General features: G+C 39.0%; 1 protein-coding gene across 1 annotated transcript in view; it reads right to left on the bottom strand.

Annotated features, from left to right (window-relative positions):
- Window positions 1-22274, bottom strand: part of KIFAP3 (kinesin associated protein 3) — a 56589-nt gene that overhangs the window by 16297 nt on the left and 18018 nt on the right. The window contains exons 11-18 of the mRNA XM_088524466.1: window positions 17001-17101; window positions 12500-12608; window positions 11094-11206; window positions 10093-10258; window positions 9807-9932; window positions 9316-9414; window positions 7848-7933; window positions 2243-2432 (exon numbers count right to left, since the gene is read on the bottom strand). Coding sequence (XP_088380592.1) covers window positions 2243-2432; window positions 7848-7933; window positions 9316-9414; window positions 9807-9932; window positions 10093-10258; window positions 11094-11206; window positions 12500-12608; window positions 17001-17101 — 990 coding nt within the window. The remainder of the gene's footprint in view (window positions 1-2242; window positions 2433-7847; window positions 7934-9315; window positions 9415-9806; window positions 9933-10092; window positions 10259-11093; window positions 11207-12499; window positions 12609-17000; window positions 17102-22274) is intronic.

Raw genomic sequence — 22274 nt, 5'->3', positions numbered from 1 at the left:
GAGACTAGAGCCATGGCTACTTAATGTGTCTTCAATCAAGACTGCTAACATTCAAACCATAACACTCAGAGTTATGGCTCGCATGAATTTCTAGGAAACTGAAAGCACATGGCTAACATCAGCTACATATTATATGATTAGAGCTAAAGGACATCTGTTGTTATGTACATTTCAACATAAATTAGGGTTCTGTATTTTCAGAGCAAGGGAGGCACTGAACTCATGAAGGTAAGTTCAGAGATTCTACCAAGTGTTTGGAGCAGGCTAAAATTATTTCGCAAGAGATGTTGGTTTATCAGGGCAACGAGAAGCGACTTGTGCATCAGCTATCGGTGCAGATCATCTGTAAAGTTATCACACTGAAATACAAACTTTTTATTTGTGACTAGATGCATTTTTGGCATCTTTGACTAAGACATGCTCCATCCTTCAGAAATCCAGACGCCTGCTCCAGTTGGTACAATAACCCACAGCCTTTTCAAAGGATTATCGTGTACCCGCTGGCTGCAGTTCAGATGTATAAAGCTAGCAGAGTTCAGAAGCACACCATCACAGGCACTTGCCAGAAGAAACCTGAAAAGCAAATCTATATTTTGAATATAATCACTTACTCTTATACCTCCAAAAACAAAAGTGCTTTTCAAACATCTGCAGAACACATCACTGGATTTCTGCCTCTCCCTCCCTGATCAAATATCCATTCCAACACAAAAAAATCTGTATTCAAATAGCATGAAGCCTGTAATACAAATGATTAAAAGCCAGGAAATTCAGTGTTACTGGTGACACTCCCTCTCTAGTCCACACTGCTGGGAAAAGAAATGGCCAGTGAAGTAAGCAAGGGTTTATTATTAAGACCCGGGAAGCGGACACTGCAGAGGGCCTGCTCTGATGTCTTCAACTGAGGAGTCCAAAAGAGACTTGATATAATAAGAGACATATACTTGGCTCACACCGCTAACCTCATAGAGGTCTAAGACAACAAGATAAAGCTAGAGGATTCAAAGGGAAAAACCTACCTGTAAGAAGGTGTGTTGATATGGATGATAACTAAGTACATGAATAAGAGTCCTTATGTTCTGATATACTTTGAGAATAATTGTAGAAATGCTACTGAGGGCTTGCATTTTTTTTTCCCCCCTTAGCAACTGCAGATAAGTTTATAGGTTTCAGTGGGTTTGTTTTGCTTATTACTATTCCTGCAAATTCATCCAGAGACAGCTTTGTGACTCATGTTGCATAGCAAAGGATTGGACACTTATTTGGAAAATAAAGGAAAGACTCAAAATCAGCTATTAAGAGGGGAAAAAAAAAGTATGTGCACATAGTCCTCCAGTTTGGAAAGAATATAAAACCGCAAGTTTGAGAGTACAAGCCAAGACCTAGTTATTAAAGGTTATGCAGACATTTATCCAGTGGACAAATTATTTCATGATTGTCTCCTGTAGGGTTTCTTGAATCTTCCTCTGAAACAGCTGGCAAGAACAAGCACTGGAGAGAGGATACTAGATATATCACTGCCTAAATCCAGTATGACAATTTTATTTTCTTAGTAACTACAAAATTCTTACCAAAAGTTCAAGACAGCAGATTCGACTTGAGGTACTCCAGAAACTCAACTGTGCAGAACTGCATCACTATGAGCTATCAATAGCAGGAAAAAATGGCTACGTGAAAGATCTTTTTCCTTTAAATACACATATAAATACAAAAATCTCAGATAATGTGACTTCTCTTAATAATCACTCAGACTTCCTAAATTAAATTCTTAACAGTAATAAGATGACTGCAAAATTATAAACACAGATTCAGAAAAAGTCACATTAGCCTCTGCTATAAAAAAATCCACTATGGAACCAACACATAAGGCAGAACAGAATTCAGCACAAAGCTGTACCGTGAAGTTTACAGGGATGAGAGAAGGTCTGTGTTTGCTAAGCAAACAAATATGGATACAAGCAGGTGAGGGCCAGCTTAGTCAGCTGGCAGTCAGGATCAGTTAGCTGTCTGACAGAGCTGCTCACATTTCTAGAGATCTGCGATACGCCATAAGGTCATGCATATACTGTACCAAACATTCAATAATATCCTAACAAGGCCAGCCTCCCACTGGTGTGGAGTTTCAGCTGATTCGCTAGTTTTATTTTGTGGGTTGTTTCAGTGTCCACAGATCAAGTTCTGGTTCCAAATACGAGCGGTTTGGGACAACCCCAGTCCCAAACACCAGCATGTGCTGCCTTACCTGCATTATAGTAGAGGTCAGGTCTTTCCAGAATATCCCCCTCGTGGATGTAGGGCTCAATGCGCTCGTCCCCATACAGATACTGCTCACTGTCATCCATCTGCCGACTCTCCACCATCTCCAGCCACTGAGAGTTGTGCCAGCGAAATTTCTCACTCTGGATTTTTTTGGCCCATTCCTCATCATATTCCTGTTAATAAAAAAAACCAAAACACACAAAAATTTTAGGAACAGGTATACACAAAACTTAAAAACATAAATCTGAGAGCAATCTCAGTGATTAAATGTCAACATTGACCAAATACCCCGAATGCCTTCATTAGAATATATTTCACCAGAACAACTAGTTACCAGAAAACATAACAGAAGGCTTTGACAAAATCATCCATTTTAAATTTTGCTTCATGAACTCCAGTAAGACAGCATTTCATCTACCACTTCAGCACTCATAATAAAAGGGACAGTGGAATCAAAGACCCTAAGATCTTCTCCATGCTGAAGAAAATGGGATAAGTTCAGGCTACTGTAGAAAAATAACTGTGCACATTAAGTTTGTCTGGATTGCAGCCTGACTGCACTATAAAGGAAGCAAAAGAGTCCATAGCCACTGCAATGAACTTCCCTAAACAGCCCTCATGTCTGTACCTCTCCTGTTCTCCAGTTCCCAGAGATTTTAAAATCCAAGGATTGTAAACAAGAACTTCTCTATGAGATCTAGTTGAAGCATTTTAAGGTTTGAAGTTTTTAAAAATCAGTTTTACTTTAACCTGAAAGGGATGAAAAGCATTCACACAGCCAGCTACAACGGCTTGGATGCAGAAGGGCTGATTTCTTAAACTGCTCCAACTAGACATGCAAAAGCAGATCTGTCTATAACCTAAGGGCAAAAAATAGCAGTGAAGACAGAATAACTTGGCTTAGTAGCTCAAGCTAAGCTTCAAAAACCTCTGTGGACTGAACATGAGCTTTTAAACTGGCCTAATACTCAAATTGCCTTGTCTTCACTGCCATTAACCTGACATAGGTAACATTTTCTCCACCCTGTGCCTTTTCCATCCTCCTGACAGACTGATAACACAAAAAACAGCTGGCTCAGTCATTCTAGCTTTGGGCTCTCTGACATTACTAATCAGTCTATCCTGAGCCCCCAAGATTTCATGGGGAATCATGTTGCATTCATCATGCAGCCACAAAGCCATTATTCTATAGCAGGGGATTTTTAAACTTTGCTTTGCTTGGAGGAATGGCAAGTTTGTTTCTCTTGGCTTAAAACAGAAGGTGAACTCCCTTTTTGATGGGACACTCATGGAAGCACCTGCAGATTTGGGGCTCTGATGCTGTCTATGCCATCATTTTGAATTTCTTACATTTCATTCTTAGATTCTGAGTTTTTTTACATTTCATCTCCCATTTACATTAGTTAGGTCCCTCTAATTCCTCTCTGCATCATTTTGGCACAGAAATAGCCCTGTGCAAACTCTGATCCCTCACATAACTTCCATGCACAGAGCAAATATCGCTGCAGAATCTGTAGACCTTCCCAATCCCTAGCAGCTACAACAAAAACTTTAATTCCTTACGGCAACACAGCAACGCAGTGTCCTTGGAGCAGGGGGGTGGGTGAAAAAAATCACCTTGTCCCACTTCTGCCCCTTGATCTTTCCCCCATTTCCACTCTTGATTAAAAAGACAGACTAGAAATAGCACTGCAAAACAATAAATGCCCTGGAAAAGGAAAGCTCATTGCTGAGACTCATGAAGTGACACAAAAAAATTTAAGGGCATGACTTCCAATGGTGACTTCTGACCAGGATCCTTGAACCATCCCTTTTGCTGGGTCTGCCAGAGCTAAGTGTGCACTATCTGTTCTATCAACCCTTAGCAGCTGGGAATTACTCTCAAGCTTTTGAGAAATATCTTGTAACTGCCAGAGATCATTCTGCAGTCCCAAGAAAATTATTTCCAGAAATCATGACTGGGAAAAAAAAAGGAGGTGGTGAACGGGGGAACACACCAAATCTAACAGAGAGCAAGTTAAAATAATCTGTGGGGAAGTTGAATCACTTTCATGCTACCTTGTTTGCTTTAAAAAATGATTAAACTCCTAATTCACACTTAGCAAAGCACACTACAGAAAAATTAAAAGCTTCCCAAATTTGCAACCATAAATGAATTTCACTGGCACACCTCTGTCGCTCCGTTCCACATCACCCCTGAACAGGGGAAACAAAGAAACCAAATTAAAGCAAGCTAGGGTAAAACAATTTTGGAAAACAGACCAAGTCTTCCAGCAATTTTGTTTGGAGCTATTAAAGCTTTATTTATTTTTAATGGAAGCATGTCTTCTTTAGGAGGGAATTCCAGGAAAACTGATAGTGGAAAATTGCCGAGAGGATGGAGATAAGAACAGCTTTGTTCCCTCCAGTCCTTCAAACCATTAGGCCACCAGAGAAATGGGGAAGGAGGTGAGAAGGTGGTGGAGAGAACGTGCTTGTGCTCCAGCCCCACAGATACCACGAGCTGAGGAACATGAAAGGAGAAATGCTGGAGGTTCGTTTTATTCTCCTTGTTGCTCCCTGACATCACCATTTCGAACATTCGGTTCCCATAAATCCAGGAGTGTCACGGAAGATGCATGGCTTGCCTCTGCGTGGAATGTGCCATCCTTTTTGAAGTTCTGCTTCCAACTTTGTTTACTGCTGAACCCTTGAAACGTTATGAAGCGTTAACTGGCCTATTATCAGAGAGGGTCTGTTCCCTATCAGGGGTCCCCTTTGTCACTGGCTTCCGTCACACCTTGTATCTGATTAACACACTATAGGATAACATAGAACTACACAGATCTGCTTTGTGTTTTCTCACAGCTGATGAAAAACAGATTTTCCTTTTCACTTTAATGTGGTTGCCCTTTAATTGGGTCTGTAATAGGGTTCATTTGATGCAATTCCTCATACTATACTAAAACTGCTATACACCAAGTTGAGTGTTCATTATGCTTAAAGATAGAGCTAGCAAAGTGATATGTCACATTCTTCTCTATTTTAACCATCCCTAAAACATATACTTTACAAAAAAGGTTAATTAGGGAAAGATTTATCTTGTCTAACTTCAGCCATCCATAAGTTGGACACGTAATTTAAGCTATGTGCTCCTGTCAACCAAGGGGAGAAGCAGATGGTACAGATCACCTTCTGCAGGTGTCTGTGACACCCATCTTAGGGCAAGTACCACCAGAGCACAACTTAGTCACAGGCCAAAAGACCCCTCCACAATTTACATCAGCACAATCCCCAGTAACTTCTTTGCAGTCAGGCTCTTCACCAAACATATTTTGAGAGGAAATGACTGGCCCATGGTATGACAAGACACTGCTGGGTATGACAAGACACTGCTGGGTATGACAAGACACTGCTGGGTATGACAGACACTGCTGGGTATGACAGACACTGCTGGGTTCATGCCCCACAAAGTCCCCAGCACCAAAGTGGGCCGATTTAAATTTAACAATGCAGATGCTGATCATCAAAATTGGGTGCCAGCAGCATAGCCTGCAGTGCTAGCATCTCTTCTCCCCCGCGCTCTCTATTCAGAATTGTTAGACGATGACAGAAACATGATGACAGATGCCACAGAAGTGGAGAGTCTTGGCAAGTAGAGGTTGAACTGTTTTCCCATAGGCAGTATAGAACTTTTCATGGAATGAGAACAACAAGATGGAGTCAAAGGTTATCTATTTTCATAGTAGAGTGCCTATCTAAATAAAGTCCACACCAAATCCCTGTGGTCTGCTCTTCCTTGATTCCAAGAGAGCTGGCCAACATCTTGCACAGCTGACCCCAAATCCCAAAGCACTGAGTTCACAGCACATTCCCGCGTACGTGGGATTCCCGCATTCACAACACGGAGGATCAGCATCAGGGCACTTGGCTAGCAGAGCAAGATGTAAACCATTCATTAACATGTACCTTTCAATAGGAAGCAAATTATATCTGCTTTTCAGTACAGCCAGCTGGGGCAAAGAATGAGAGCTGGAATCACACCTTAGGCACAAGGCCCTTCCTGGGGTAACAAACATACAGACAACACTGCAACTATCTAGAAGACACCTGGCTTTTGCTTGAGAACCCCGCAGAAAGGCTTAAACTAGCTATTGATTCCAGGCTTTTAACCAAGCCATCCAACCTGACCAGGCTAGGTGTAGAAGTTCTTATCTCCTAACTCCCTGCTTGGTGTCAAGACTCAGCACATGGCACTAAAGGGAACCATTCCCAGGTTATCAGCACAGATCTTTCTGCTGACAAAAAGAATCTCTCACATGCACCGGTGCAAAGCCGAGACCTTCCCGTACATACCACGTTAAAGCAACACATCTGTTTCAGTTCATCACTGGTAGAGTCCAGCCAAGCTATATTAAACAATCATCACTAGTGTAACATTTCCATAATTTCTGTGACAATTACTTTACTACAGAAAGCATATCTCCCCTAAGGCTTATATGGCATTTGATTTTCTTCAGCGGTATTTGAATCACACTGCACAGAGCTTATTGATGAGTGAAAGAAGCTTTTGTGTGCTTGGGGAAAAAAATACTTTTAAGTGTCAAATGTCTTTTCTCCAACATTTAATTTCTGATTTCCATCATCAGAGGAGCTAATGGTATCAGCATTTACATGGAACAAGATGGCAAACTTATTTTTTTCCTTCTTTGCTGTGGATTTAGCACTGATGAGATGTTCCACTAGACATAGATCCACTAGTCTCTAGGACTATTTGAACACCTCAGAAGGTACCAACAGGTACCAAATTACCACAGAGCCTAACACCTCAGTGTTTACATGCTGCTTTACCATAGCTCTGAATGACAAAACACATAAAATCTGAGGATCTGATAACTTAACTCTGGCGTATAAGAGGACAGAAAACTACAGGACTGTGCAGAATGAAGCTTGTGTTTTAGTCTATATAAAAGTTCCCTGAGAGCAAGCTGCAATATGCATAGTTCGACAGAAGATGACAGCATGAGCAGACAGGAAGAAAAGCATTTAAGCAGTTAAAGATTTTAATAATATCCCAAACTTAAAGCTAAATTTGGATATATGACTAGCTTTCATGATAGGTAGTGTAGATCCAAAAGACCGAGACATCTAGCGATTGCTAAGACACTGCTATACAGTGGAATTCCTTTTTGTCAACAGTCCTCCAAACAAACACTGGTATCAGGAATTAAAGAAAAGTTGAAAAAAGCTGCTGGGTAACAAGAGGCATTTGTTTTGAGAACTAGGAAATAATGAAAGCTAAAGCTACTTAGGCAGTGTTATTAATAGCTCTTTTTCCCAGTTAAAAACATTCTTTAGAAAAATGTTTGTAGTATGCAATTAGCTGGTATGGATTTTCAAAGTATATTTGCATTTTCTGGAAAGAAACTTGGTACTTGGCCTAGAATAATGACTGTCATTGTCTCATGAAAATTCATCTTTCATTTACATGATTATGAAGTTGTTCATATATACTTTCACTCTTAAAGGGCAAATTATTGCTATCCAGTCACTATTTCCAAGTTATGTCTTTCCTCATGTCATTCAAGACCATGACAAGTCAGACCTACCGCTATAATATCCAGAGTGTTGTCACAAACTTTGCGGATCTCGGCATTTTTATCATGCATCAGGTCTATAAGATATGCTGGAGCCTCTGGGAAGAAACAGTTAAGGAAGTAAACGCTAGTTTTATCACAGTCCCAGGTTCCCCCAACTGCTAGCTTCAAGAATTCCAGTGTGGAATTTTCCACAACATGTCAAGTTCAGCAACCTTTCCTCCAGTCCCCCAATCTTTTTAAAAAAATAATAAAAAAATAAAAAAAAGTAATACACATTTTAAGACACCCAGCTATTCAATTGAAAAAAACTTGTGTCATTTGCAAAGAATGAATACTCTGATTTGTCACCAGAAATCCATGCACGATAGGCCTTTTAGACTAACATGTTTTCTAATAATTCATGTGACATTCCTTTGTTGAGGAAGTTTCCTTTGTAATTTTTATGGAGATTTTCTGTTAAGAGTTTTCAATGCATTTATCTCAAAAATACTCAAGATAGGTTCTGTTGTGCAAAGCATTGCATTATTACTAGCTCTGTTAATTTGAAAGAGAAGCATCATTACTCTTTTCTTTAAAAGCCAGCCATCTCTAACAGGAGACTACGAACATCATCCCAAACAGCTCCTCAGATATGCATCAGAGCTCCAAGGATTGAAGGACATTAGGAGGTTGTTACTATGCTGTTAGTAAAATACATAATTAAACTATTATCCTTACAAGGGTCCTATACAATCTGTTCTTTATGTTTCTGTAAAAGATAATACTCATTTAAGACTCAAAGACAGGTATTATCTCTTTACAAAATTTCTGGATCATCTGAATAAGCTCAAGATTAGAAGTAAAAGGAAAAAAAAAATCAAAGGTGAGTTACAAATATATCAAAAATTCAGGTCTTTAGGAACTGACATAAAGCATTTAGGAACTGGACATAAAAATAGATTCAGTCTTCAGAAGACAGATTAAAAAAGGGAACAAAAATCCAAGTCTTGATGGTAGGAGAAGCCGAGAGATTTATGTCAAACAATGTAAAGAATAATTAGAAGGGCACAGAATAAAGAAATAGATAGCGTTTATGGTGTCTCAGGGTATTTAAAGTTATCTTACAAATATTTTAATGCACTTCAGACTATGCAACACATACACGTAATCATGCAATGTAGTAAGATATTTCTCTGTACAGTTTTTCTACAGACTGATTTTGATTATGGTTTTCAAAATAAATCAGAGTAATTCAGATCAGAAAGGAGCTAACAGGTCATGGGGCCCATTTTGCCCCTATTTCAAATCGAATTAACTTTTCCTCTGTAATATTCATCTTGCAGATCTCTTACGCACCTAAGCTGCTTGCTTAATTTTTCTTCAGCTGAAATAAGTCATTTACAAAGGGACTTCTGAGACCAAACAGGTTTATGCAAGAAAAACATGGGCCATGCACCAATTATGGCAAATGAAGTACACTTGAACTTTAGAAAGATACGAGTCTCCTTTATGATGACATCTCTGGTGGCTTGGTGGAAGACCATCTGATAAAAGACATAAATGATCTGGCAGACAAACTCATCATCTTCTTGTTGGGCTGCAAAGGCAAAATACAGTTTCAGTTTTCAGATGTCACAAACAGAACTTCTTGGCATTTACAGAAACATCTAGATTTTACAGATCAGCTAGACACTTCAATACTATACCTGTGTGATTCATCTTCTGGCAACACCAACTTGTCTTCTCCCCACTCCAACCAAACTAGAACCCCACAGCCCACAGCCAGAAATGTACAGATGTGGTAACAAACTAGCTAGACCACTAGCCACTGAGTTTTCATCAGTAATGCAGTAATTGTTCTTTTCATAAAGACACCTTCCCTTATTCCGCAGATGAAAAGGAATGGTGCAACTGAGTGTAAAAGCAGCTATATATAGCACTTTGCCATCTCTGAGAAGCAAGGCCCAAAAATCAAAGTTCTCAACATACCATTTAGAAGCTCGATGAGTGCAGGAATGATTCCAGATTTGGCTAACAGAGCAGCACAAGAGTCATCCATAGAAACTGTTCCAATCATTATCACTACTTCCAAAACCAGGTCATCTTCTGCAGAACCTGGTAAGCCAGATAGCAGAAAGCACTGTCCTTAGAAAGGCTTAACCTTGTGTCAGTTGCACTTTATTGGCACATACTTTTCAATATTATGTTCCTTAAAAGAACCACAAATAGAAGGAAACAGACTCTAGTTTGAAAGAGTAACAAAATTTGTACAGACCTGGTTTTAGTTTATCCTTGAGGTATGGAACCAGTGTATACTCTTTAAGCACAAGCTCCCAATCGAGATCAGGTAAAGTCAAGTTTGCAAGTGTTCCCAGGCATTCAATCACAAATTCTTCCTCTTCATCATTTGATATCTGAGCTGCTAAATCGCCAACATAATCCTGAAGAAAATATAGCAGCAGATAGAGAGTAAATGTATTAGGTAGTTTTGAAGAACTTGCATCATTGTCAAATCAAAACTAGTTCTCAAAAGCAGAAGAGGCTAGTAAGACAGTTTCACTACCGGCTGAAGAATTATTCAAGAAAACATTTGAGTACTCTTCCTCTCATTCCTTTTGCTTTCAAGAGTTATGAATCATTTCTTCAGCCAAAAAAGAAGGTACTGACTGCACACACCAACAAAGCTTATGAAAGCTGCTAGAAAACAAGAGGAACGAACACTGGGAGCACTATACTGAGTGTCAGGAATGGTTTCTTCTTCTTAAAGACTGAGAAGTGACTACAAGGTTTTCAAGCACAGGGTTGCCATTAGTTTTACTGACTAATAGTGCACTGTTTTAAGCTGATTTAATATTCAATGCTCATTTTAATAGTACACTTGGTTTCACAAATAGGATGCCCCTTTTTGAAAACTAATAGGAATCCAGCTAACTGAATATCCTGCATTCAATAGAGTAATTTTACTTCGGAATTTAGTTCTAATGATGGTGCTGGACAATGAGCCCAAGACAATAACATTCTTTCAGAAGAGGGAACTTCAAGTGTAAGCAGGTGTTATGTGACACTTCTTAAAACAGACCTGAGTACCTACTTATACAGACAGCTTGGTACAGTTAAAAATCCTTTATTTTGCCCTATCTCTAAGAAAATAAATATATGTAAGTTATTTTTGGAACAGGAACTTAACAGATTAAGCTGAAGACTCATTTCCCTGCAGTAAAGGATCCGAAGATGGATTTATCTACTGAAATAGCTTTACAGAACAATAGTACTTACAATAAACAAGCTTTTAGTTGGCCCATCGTGTTGGGAAATATTCCTGATCATCTTCATTAACAAGGGGTCCTTAAATTTCAGGGCTCGCTTCATTAACATTTTCAAACCATTTCCTGAAAAGAAACAGCCACTTAATAAACATAGCAATATCTTAAAATAAAAGATGTAAAGAAACCAGACAGCAATTATGCTTCCAAGATTTACTTACAAGGGAACAATCTGCTCTATTCTGTAACTTCTCCAAAACAGCTACTATCTCCATATATATTGGTGGCACACTTGCATTGTGTTACATCAGAGAAATATCTAAACACTCCACGTGCAGATTACACCTCCAAAAAAGTATAGCACACTGTTCATTTCCATTATTAGGAAAATTCTACATATGAGCCCAGCATAAGCTCTAAACTTTAAGCCCACAAATTGTCCCTACCCACCTTTACTTCATGAAAGGATTACCAGCACCCTATAGTGAGTGGAGAAGCACCACAGCTGTTGGACCTCTGCACTTCACTCCATGGAATACATCATTATGCTTTACAGCATTATTTACCAGTCGAAAAGAATATAATGGAATCTATTACATGAAAATATACATGTAAAACCACATACACAGACTCAAAGTATCTGACTTGCCCAGGACAAGTCCTACTTTTATGTTTCAAAATGATCATCTCTTCTTTTTAATAAGTTCTAATTTGATTTAGACACAAACACACCCTTTTAATGCAAAATTGGATATCCTTACTTCTTCCTTTAAATGACTATACACAGAAGTGTTAAGTGAAATTGCAGGCCACGCAAATCATTGATTGCTATTGCCCCTTTTCAATTTACATTCTAGTAATTTGTTAAAGAGGTTAACAGGGAAATTTTGAGTACACACACAAACAACAGGTACTGATTAATAGCATGCTGCTTAAACTCTAACTATGAAAATAATAAAACCTGAAGAGCAATGCAAGGAACTAAGGAGAGGGCAACTTTGAGTTATTGAACAAAAGAATATACCATCTATACCCCTATACCATATTCATACCATATAACAAATCACTGGAACCTCCAAAATGCCTTTTTTCTTTTCAAAGAAAAGTTACAAGTAGAAGTCATCACTGTGCTATTAGTTTGATTTTAGCAGCTGAAACATTAGCTAAAGAAAGATTTTAGAACAAGTAGAAAAATCTTCATTTCTGTATAGCCATAGTTTTCATGTCACCAGTGTGTTTTACAGAACTGCTTGCACACACGAGAGATGTGGGCAAGCGTGGCTACTCAGTGTCACTTTTGTCACCGAGTGAAATTCGGGAGGGATCTGGTCATTTGCTGGCAATCATTACTCAAACTATTCATGTATATCTTAGAGCGCTGCCAGCCCCAAGGAAGCAGTGAAGCTTAAGGACATTTACCTTCACAGATAAGTTGCACATTTCTTTTGTTAGCAGCAAGGTTAATACAGAAGGAAATAAGTTCCAAGTCAACTCGCTCATCAGGACACTCAAAGAGCATCTTCATTAACTGCCAAGAAACACAAGCAGTCACTCAATCTTTCCAAAGCTTTATAAGAGAAGCAATGCTATTATGTCAACTATAGTATTTATTATTAATATTCAGCATTTCTACAGACAAGAAAACAATACAGGTCAAGATCACAGGATGTATGAGTCCGCTATTTAGGGACAGCAAAATTTCTAACATGCAAAAGGAGGAATTTTAATACATAAACTTCTAAGGGGCTTTGCTTGTCTTGAAATCTTGGTAAACTTAATACAGAAGAACTGCTAGTTCTGGAAAAGCCACATTAAAACCTGGTTGTTTTGTAAAATAATGACACTATAAACAGATATGTAACCACAGAATAATTGTACCACTGTTATGCTTTGAGATTTCTCTGTTGACAGCTACATCAGGCTGTGGTGCATCTGCAACCTGTTTCATTTTTGCAGCGCTCATTGCTGGAGCTGGACATTGCTGTATGCCAGCCAAAGACTTCCCAAAGGTGTTCCCTTTCTTCCAGTAAGGAAGGAAACAACCTAGGGTAGCATAATTAAATAGGCTGTTACCTATAATCTCCTTAAACAGTAAGTTAGTGAAAGTCAGAATTCCTGGAAGATTTCACAAGCAAATAACCTTTTATACACCCAGCTCCCCTATTATCCATTACAGAGTATCGATTACAGTACAGGCCAGAGAGCTACTCTAACTTTGACCATTAGAAATTTGACACTTAAAATTGGCACATTGAATATGTGATGCTCAAACACACCCATTTGTACTTTTTTCCAGCACTACAGCAGACGAGCAGACCTGTTTCCCTACAGAGGAACTGTTGGGCATCATTTTGCTCCTAAAACCTGCTCGGCTCATAAGACATGCCAAAATTATAACGGACAGCAGCGTGATGACAAGACTTGAGATTACCAGAAGTAGAAACAACTGAGCAGAAAGATAAGATCGGGCATAAAGCACCAGACGCACAGCTCAGCTGCATCAGAAAGAGTGAGGGGAAGAAACCAACTCCTCTAGCCATTAGATATTGGAATGCTTGCCCTCTGGTGGCAAAAGTTTTTTTAATGCATTAAATATGAAAGAAAGTGGGTAAGCAAACCGTTTGGAAAAAGAAATATAATTGAGAAGAATATGATTGCAAGAATGACACTCCACAACAATTCACTGCAGCAATTCAGTACATTTATCTACAGCCAGACAACAGGTTGTCATTCCAAAGGGACCCCCAGATAAATAAAATATATTTAGGTTGCAACATGGTGATTAATGTCTTTTTCCTGAGGTTTTAATGTACTGATTTAAAAACTATCACTGAGTTTCTACCTCTCCTCCCTGAAAAGGGAAAGATCTCCCTTGGTGAGTTTAAGGACTCTTAAAACCTTTAGTTTGTTAAATCTATAAGCCTGATGGTCCCAAAAGGATAAGGAATTAAGCAGAAAACATCATATCTGTTAAATGCATAGAACATGCCCACTCAAATCCCCCCCTTGCAACTGCAAACCTTTAAAAGGAGATTAAAACCTTCAGCTGCAAACCTTTAAAAGGAGATTTTCAAAAATCTTTCAAATAATTTGAAGGGAATCATTCCTGTTAGTTACACCATACAAAATATGCAGAAAAGAGATGCCTAATTGGACAGGATTACATGTTAATTACTGAACTACTTCTCCATAAAAAGAAAAAAACCCAGTTTCAATTAAACTCCATTCAAATTTTAAAATAATACTTTCGTACGAGTTCCATGTTTCCCATTATGTCTTCATTTAATTTGATTGCTTCTTGTGCCACTTCAAAAGGAAGAGTAATTGCTGCCAAATAGGAAATATTAAAATTAAATTTGTTCTGCTTTTACTATGTCCATTGTCATCTTTTACTGATTTAACAGGAAGGCAGTAAAAAGACTGCAGCATATGCAATGAAGAGGCAGTAGTGTTCAATCAGACAAGTCCCATATTGAGTATCAGATACCACAGACCAGGGCTGAAATCACTGTGTCTAGACTCTCTGGCACCTGCCTTCACTTATTTACCAGTGACCAGAGGCCAACCCCCACCGCTCTGTGTTCACATACACCTCTGTCCAACCCCCTCCCCAGCGCCGGCTCCAACATCTTTGAATGATTATGCCAGAAGCGGCTGCCTCAGGAATCTCTCCTGCGCGGCTACTCCCCAGCTCTGCCGTTTGAAGTGATGCTCTGGTTTCTGAACTTCGGCAGATAATGGTGGACAGGAGCAAAGGGGGCTGTCAAGAGCGGACGTTTACCAGCATTAAGCTGAAAAGAAGCTTTAGCAAGATCAAAGAGGGGCCAAACGGGACGACCGCGGCGGAAAACATGTGGGTAGCCGCGGCGAAGCTTGCGCGCAGCTCGGTGGTAAAATATTAAATGTGCCCATGACATCAGTGCCGAACCATGCCCTTTGATTGGCCACGTTATTGCCCATAAAGGCTTTTATAAGCATCTGGATGGCATTTGCACCTATTTAAACAAAACACGCATTGCTGGGGTCTAAACAAGAATGAACTGTTAATACTCACTTTTAACTGTTACTAGAGTAGCACCCACTAACTCCTCGGGTCCACAAGGATGCTCAGCCAGGACAGCACGTGCAAGCGCCCCTCCGTGAAGCCTTTTTTACCCACGCAAAACTGAGTACGGAGGACAGACTTTTCCATCACTTTCAACAACAGCTTAACGCTCATTACTGAAAGTCTGCCAGCTTGGATGGGAACCTTTCCTTGAAATATACCTGCCAAAGGGCACGTACTCTCACCGAAAAGAGACTTTGCCATTCAAAGGGAGAAGTGAGTAGCAGCAAGCCCTTTTTTGAAGGTGGCTTTCTTTCTCTTGATGCCATACCCACTGCCTGTATTTTTCTTTTTTTTCCAAAGTGTTTTGCTACCTTGGTTGTCCAGTCCCAGTTTTTACTGTTCATCAATAAAATTTATACTCCAATTGCCCAAGCTTATCCTTTTTGAAGGGTCTGCAGGTGTGACTGGCCAATAATTACATTGATCACAAACACATCCACAGAATTTAGTGGTTTTAGGCCCAGTCCTACTAAGGCTGTGGGAATCTTTTCTATTCCACCGGCCTTTGGATAATGCCCTGTAAGCATTTACTTTGAGCAGCCGCTGCCTACAGAATGACGCTGCTCACTAAATCTCCAGGTAGGAAATCACTAAGGTTTCCACACAACTCTACATCTGGTACTGGGCAGCTAAGGAGCACACCAAGATTCACTGCAAGCACATCAAAAGCAAGCCCTGAAAGCCAAGCACGCGTCCTGCCTTGGCAGGTGACTGCCCAGAACAAAGCAGGTTCCTTACAATGTGCAATTGCCTTTAAATAAAGTTACTTCTTGTAGCAGAAAACAGTTTGGCAGCATGTTTACAGGAACATTTTGTAACATGCACTAGTGATCTCCAGCAGCTTGCTCCGCTGCTCTCCAAACCCAGCTACTGTATCTGGAAAAACACTACAATTTGTCTTGAAATAACCACTAGAAACACTCTGAAAACTTTCCATTGCAATTTCCCATCCTGAATGCATTTGATGGGGGAGGAAAAAAAGATATCACTGAAATTTTGGAAACGAAAAGCTACTGGAGAACTTTCTACACTTATGCAACACAGACCCTCTCAACTTCAGCCTAATCAGGACTGAGAAAAAGCTTGATAACAGACTTTGATGTTTGTTTAAAAACAAACAAAACTACCTCCAAACACCACATACATTCCAGGAAGTCTTTTTTTCTGTGCTTGGGTCAAAGTCTATGACTAGAGACAGAGTTATGAGACCAACTGTAGCCTAAAGGATCAATGAAGAGTACTTCATTGCCTTCTACACAGTCTTCATTTCTCCCCTATTGTGCATGGCTGCAGTTAGAAAAAGCAGTTGTCATGCAGCAATGTAACACTGCCTGGCAGGTTTCCAGCTCATATCCTGTAATACCGGAAATGTTGAAATTTTGATACCCTATGGGATCAGAAAAGAACGCCTCCTGAAACGAAGGAAATACTTTCCTCACAGTTCCCCCAAGGACCTACCGTGCACACATTTCAACCCTCCTTTAGCATTCCCAATCTTTTGTAGGGATTCATCAGATCACCTGGATTTTTAGCAACTCACTGATGATGCACCTTACTGGTTAGGAATACTGAGAAAGAATAGCTGTCTCCTATCTTTTTTTTCCCCCCACCCCCTCTCCTGTAGGGCTTAAAAGACACCAGGAACAGTCAGACTGCTCTATTAATAGGTGTCTCGTTATAGACCCAGCAGCAGCTCCGTGGCTGTTCATGCATTCTCCTGTGGGTGTCAGTGTGAGCTGTGCTATGAAGACAGACAACAGGCACCTTTGTGGAAGGATGCATCTTACCACTGCATCATACAAAGGCACATACCTGTGGGATGCAGTCCGTGTATGCAAACATGGATTTAAAGCGATCGTCCATGCTTATGTGATACAGAATACACATTGCCACTTGCTTGTAGTTCTCATTTGCTAGGAGAAAAAAAAAGAAAAAACATGAACATAATAACCTGATATTTTAGGTATTAAACAGCCAGCAGCAGAGAGGGAGGGAAGGGATGAAAAGCACAGAATTCCTAGGAATGGAAAAATCTAAGAGAACTGGAAACTAGAATTTCCTTTAGGAAGCCAGGATATGGTTCCTTTATACTAAACGGACACATTTGCATCTTCCTTCAAAATTCAATAATAAAAACACATGAAGCAATAATTAAAAGCACAGACTACCATATTTGCCAAAATAACACAAATTGCTCTGAGCAAACATAATGAAGTGCTTCTCTTGTGTTTCTTATGAATAGCCACATTACTGACACATTCATTTGTAGTGACATTATAAAACCAACTATTACATGAAAACAAATTGCTACACATGTAGCTTAAGGCTTCCTAAGAAAATAAAAGAAATTTTAAAAATAAATTATGCCCTCAAATTCCATTAGGCTAGGGAAAAAAAGCTCTTTGCTCTTCATACTTCTTTCCATGACACAAAATTTAAACACACAGATATTAGGATTCAAATTTAAGACTGCTCCAATACTTAACACACTCAGTATTGTTCTTGAACACCAAACAGACCCTGTATATAAGCATAAGTAGAGAGAGACTAAAATTCACCCTTTAAGCCAAGTACCATCTTTATACATACGGACTTCACTCCCTAAAATATAACTGGCAGCTACTGACTGCTACATGGATGTGTCAGCACCAAGCTGGCCTTATATATATATATATATATATATATATATATTTTCCAATCATCTGAAAACTAATTAATAAATTCCTAAGTCAACCATTGTTTCAAAACTTGCTGTAAAAAGGTCAAACCCTGCTCAGTCTCTGGTCAAAGAACAGCTTTTTGAAACATGGGAGTAACTTTTTTGCCCATTTTGAGCACTACTGAAGGATGCCCATGAAAAAGCAGGCACTGCAAAAAGACTTCCTTATGACTTGGTGCAGAAGGCATCAATTATTCCCCAAACTGGAAAAGCAAGGGAGGGGCGAGGGCAAGGAAAAAAATAAAGATTTCTGTCAAATGTGTTCATAAAAATCACCAAAGTTTCGGTGGGGTGCCAGAAAGTTGTGGCCCACAAATGCTGGTAGTTTTGAGCATCAGGCATTTTATGACTCAAGGTGGAATAGCCAAAATTGCCTAGAGCAGTAAGGGGAGCCCTGGAAAATAATGGTCTAGTCATTATGGAATCTTCTGGTATTTATGGCAATAAAACATGAATCATAATGAAATCATTGGATACTAAATGTGAGGGTCATGAGTACTTTGATAGGATTTCCACAAGAATTTACCATTAATTAACCAAGTAATTATTTGAAAGTGTTACTGAATTATCCTTAGCACTTATACAGCCATTCCAGAGAAATTGGTCATTCCCAGCTGAGTGCAGTTAATGCCTTAACAAACCAGTCATTAACTGCAGTTACTGATTTTGTGGGAATTATTGTGTTATAAAATACACTCAACAGTTTATAGAAACAATACTTAGGGTTTTTTTTTTTTTTTTGCAGCTGTAGTTCAGCTGGAGCAGTTGGGATGGAAAAATATCAGGCCCCTTGGGCTGTTTTCACAACTAGTTTTCTGCAAATTAGAGAGGGAAATAAATACATGATGGGTTCTGAGTTCAAAATAGCTTCAGATTTTTTTTGCCTTTGAACATTAATAATAATCCATGTGCCTGTTCTGGGGCCCAAAGCCTTAACTCCTTGTCTAGATCTTACTAAAGTTAAGAACTGAATGATCCCAGCAGCAGAAGCTAAAGAAAAAAGTTTCTAGATCACAAGATCTGCTCCTAGTTCAGACCACAAGCCTAAAAATGAAAGAGTCTCCACTAGCATCACGATAACAACAGAGGATCCCTGAAGTTGCAGAACCAAAATGCACATTTGATTTTTATCAGCACGAAATGCTGAAATAACACTGAGAATAAGTTATGGGCCTAATTTTCCAAGCAGAACAGTATCAATAATTCACATAGGATGTATTTTGCATCTAATGTGGAGACTCTGATTCCAGTAGAAATTATTTCTACTTCATGTGCAAAGCATTAACTGTCCTACATCAAAAACAGTGGTCAAAGGTAAATGGGTGTTATGGCAGAGTGAAGCTATATTTCAGTTTTCAAGGGGAGATTATCCAAGTTTAAGTCAATCTGCTGCACAATTACGCAAATTATAAAAAAATCTAGGAGGAAAGAGAATGTCACAAACTGAGCATCATCTCTATACACCATCTTACACTGCTGCTACACAAATATTCACATTTAAACCAAAAAGCTTAATGCGCACCTCGGCTTCAATCTCATATTATTTTTCATAACCAACTCTGAAACATTTGGCATATGTTATTTCATGTGTGGTTTAGACACATATTGGTTTGATTTACATATGCAAATATAAATCATGTTGGATATATCAGTTCATTTTACCAAGAGAACCTGAAAGTTTGCAAAACCAAAGCTACCAGACCATGTCAATAATACATTATGTTATTAATTACAGTCCAGTAATCATTACTGTGCCACTTGCATTTGAAGTTTGTACGTCTACTATAGGAATGATTTTTTTTTTTTTTTTTTTTTTTTTTTAAGATCTAAGCACATGCTATCCAAAAATGGATATTTTTCCTAGGAAACAAAGAAGGAACTGAGGATATTTGTTAAGTCGAAGGACTAACAAATGTTGATGTTACAGGTACAGACAAAAAAACATGCACACCTGGAGCTCCAAACTCAATTTCTTGTCTTGAACTCTATACAAGACAGGCAGGAAAATACACAATAAACACCTTACTGCATCATTACTACTTAAAAAAGGAGATTAGGTGGAACCACTGGGTAGACTATAGCCTGGCTAAATTTAGATTTTATATCCTTTCTTGAGGATTGCCCTTTCTGTAGAAGAACCACATTCTTTATATTTAGAATGTCTTAATTTCCACTGTGCTTGGACTCATTTAATTCATTCAAACTGGAAAATTATTGGGTTTTAATACGCATACTAACCAAGTCAAGAGAGAAAACGATAATAAGCTCAGAGTAACAAAAAAACAAGAAGTAATAGGATCATTCCTGAAAACGATAATGCTATTTCTTTCTTTACCAAAAGAAGTTTTTGGGTTAGGCTACAACCCAAAACATCTATCTGTTGCTGATAGGCAAAGCAACAGATAAATTAAAAAACAAGCAAAAAAACACCCATCATTGTCATAATAAACTGAGAAGAGGTCCTTCTTAATTTAGATCAAATTAAGTAAAAAAATAGAAAACAAAACAAACAAAAAAAACCACCAAGTGTGATACTTTCTAAAGTAGGTGGAAAAAACTCAATGCAAAGCCTCTAGCAAGCTATGTAGATGAAATGCTATACAATGAAAAGTAGATCTATGGAAGTTCATACATCTTGTCATATCTGCACTATATTTCATTAAACCATATCAATTACTATTAGTAGAAAATATTTGGACTTAAAAGGTACTTTTATTCCAGACAAGTTTGCCTGTTTGGAACTCGATGAGAACAGAAGCGGCTGGAAGTTTTCTGTGCTCCTGGCTCTCCCAGGGCACAGGAGAGCTCCTCAGCAGACCAGCCTCACTTCCAAACAGATGAAGCAGCTGCAATATTACAAGATACCCTTGCTCAAAAGGAAAACAACACAACCACCCCCACGAAAACACACCATAATGAAGGATGCTGTCTTCCACTTCAAGAACAGGATGACTTACCACACCGCAAAAGAAATTGCTTTTAGTTTTTATTCAGTGTTTTCAGTGGAAGTTTCTGAAACAGAAAGCCAGTGTTTCAATCATTAAGCCCAAAAAGTGGAATTGCATATCAGTAGTGCTTTTGATTCTCCCAGATAATGAGAATTTACAATTCAAGGAAGTACCATCCCCTATGCCACCAGCACACTTACAGGCAAAGTCTTTGCAGTTCAGTTGCATTCTTCTTATCCCGGAAATACTACAGTTTCATTATTTAAAAGATCATTCACTGATTATCTGTAACAGCTTCTCACAGATCTGGTAGCTTTTCCAAAAAGAAAAAGGCTTAGAGAGAAAAAGATGGCATCTGAGGCCCCTCCTGGGCAAACAAACAGCCTTGCTTTACTCAAGATGCATAAAGTTGTGCTCTCATCCTGCAAAGCATCTGTACGTCAGACACCATCGAAACAATTACTTGTTTGAAATATGTTTGAAGGAAATAAATGTTTGCGTAAGTTAACGATGGTGTATCTTTTTTCCCCACTGAACTTCAAGGGTCTGAAGACTTTTCACCTTGCCAGCTGCATACAGTATCCTGCAGTGGAGAAGAGGAACTGAGGAACTTTAAGTAGCTCTTCTGAGTTAAGATGCTTCCCTATTTTCAAGGAGGGAGCAGAGTCCTCCCTCTCATATATGAACCTGTAAAAAATTTGGGGATCTACGTGACTTATATCAGCAAAATTCTTCCAGATGATCCTTTGAAACTATCCCTTGATCCTCAGGCTTCACATAGGGACCAGGGAAGGTGCTTCTCTCCTGCTCCTACCTTGGCACTCATACAAGCTATACAGATATTTTCCCACGGAGTGGGAAGCAAAGCAGAAGTGCCTCATGCTTTACAAGGCGGTTTTCCAAGAATTGGGAATTGGTTGCCTCCATCCCATCATGCTTTAGACATCCAAGTTATGCCCTGCAAAGCTTTAAGGTGTCAACACTTTATATAGCTGACTAGATTTACATTCTACTAATATATTTGCCCAGCAACGTGAAAAGAAACAATTAAAAGAATTCACTTCATTACACAGTAATGCCCTGTAGGAACATGAGGAACACGGGCTCACAGAATCCTCCCTGCTCATCAGACCAGCAAGCATTTGTCAACTCAGCTCCCACCGCTCTGAACCTCTACCATCTCCAGCACTCCTATCCTTGCTGCTATCTTCCATATTTCTGTTTTCAGTCAACACATGACACCCACCACTTCTTTTGTCTGATGCCAGCATTAGAGCAGCATGTTGCAATGAGTTTCCACTCATCTGAACAGTAACAAGGATCTATTTGTAACAGTCACAAATCTGGAAACAAGCTTTGTTTCTAACTTTTGACAGTTTGAAACTAAAGCACTTTTAGTCTTAAAAAATAAAGAAATCA

The sequence above is a fragment of the Tinamus guttatus genome, unplaced genomic scaffold (genome assembly GCF_059628265.1).
Source record: "Tinamus guttatus ecotype Peru unplaced genomic scaffold, ASM5962826v1 Tinamus_guttatus_pri_ptg000211l, whole genome shotgun sequence".
Taxonomy (NCBI): Eukaryota; Metazoa; Chordata; class Aves; order Tinamiformes; family Tinamidae; genus Tinamus; species Tinamus guttatus.
This window is presented reverse-complemented; position numbering and strand designations above follow the sequence as displayed.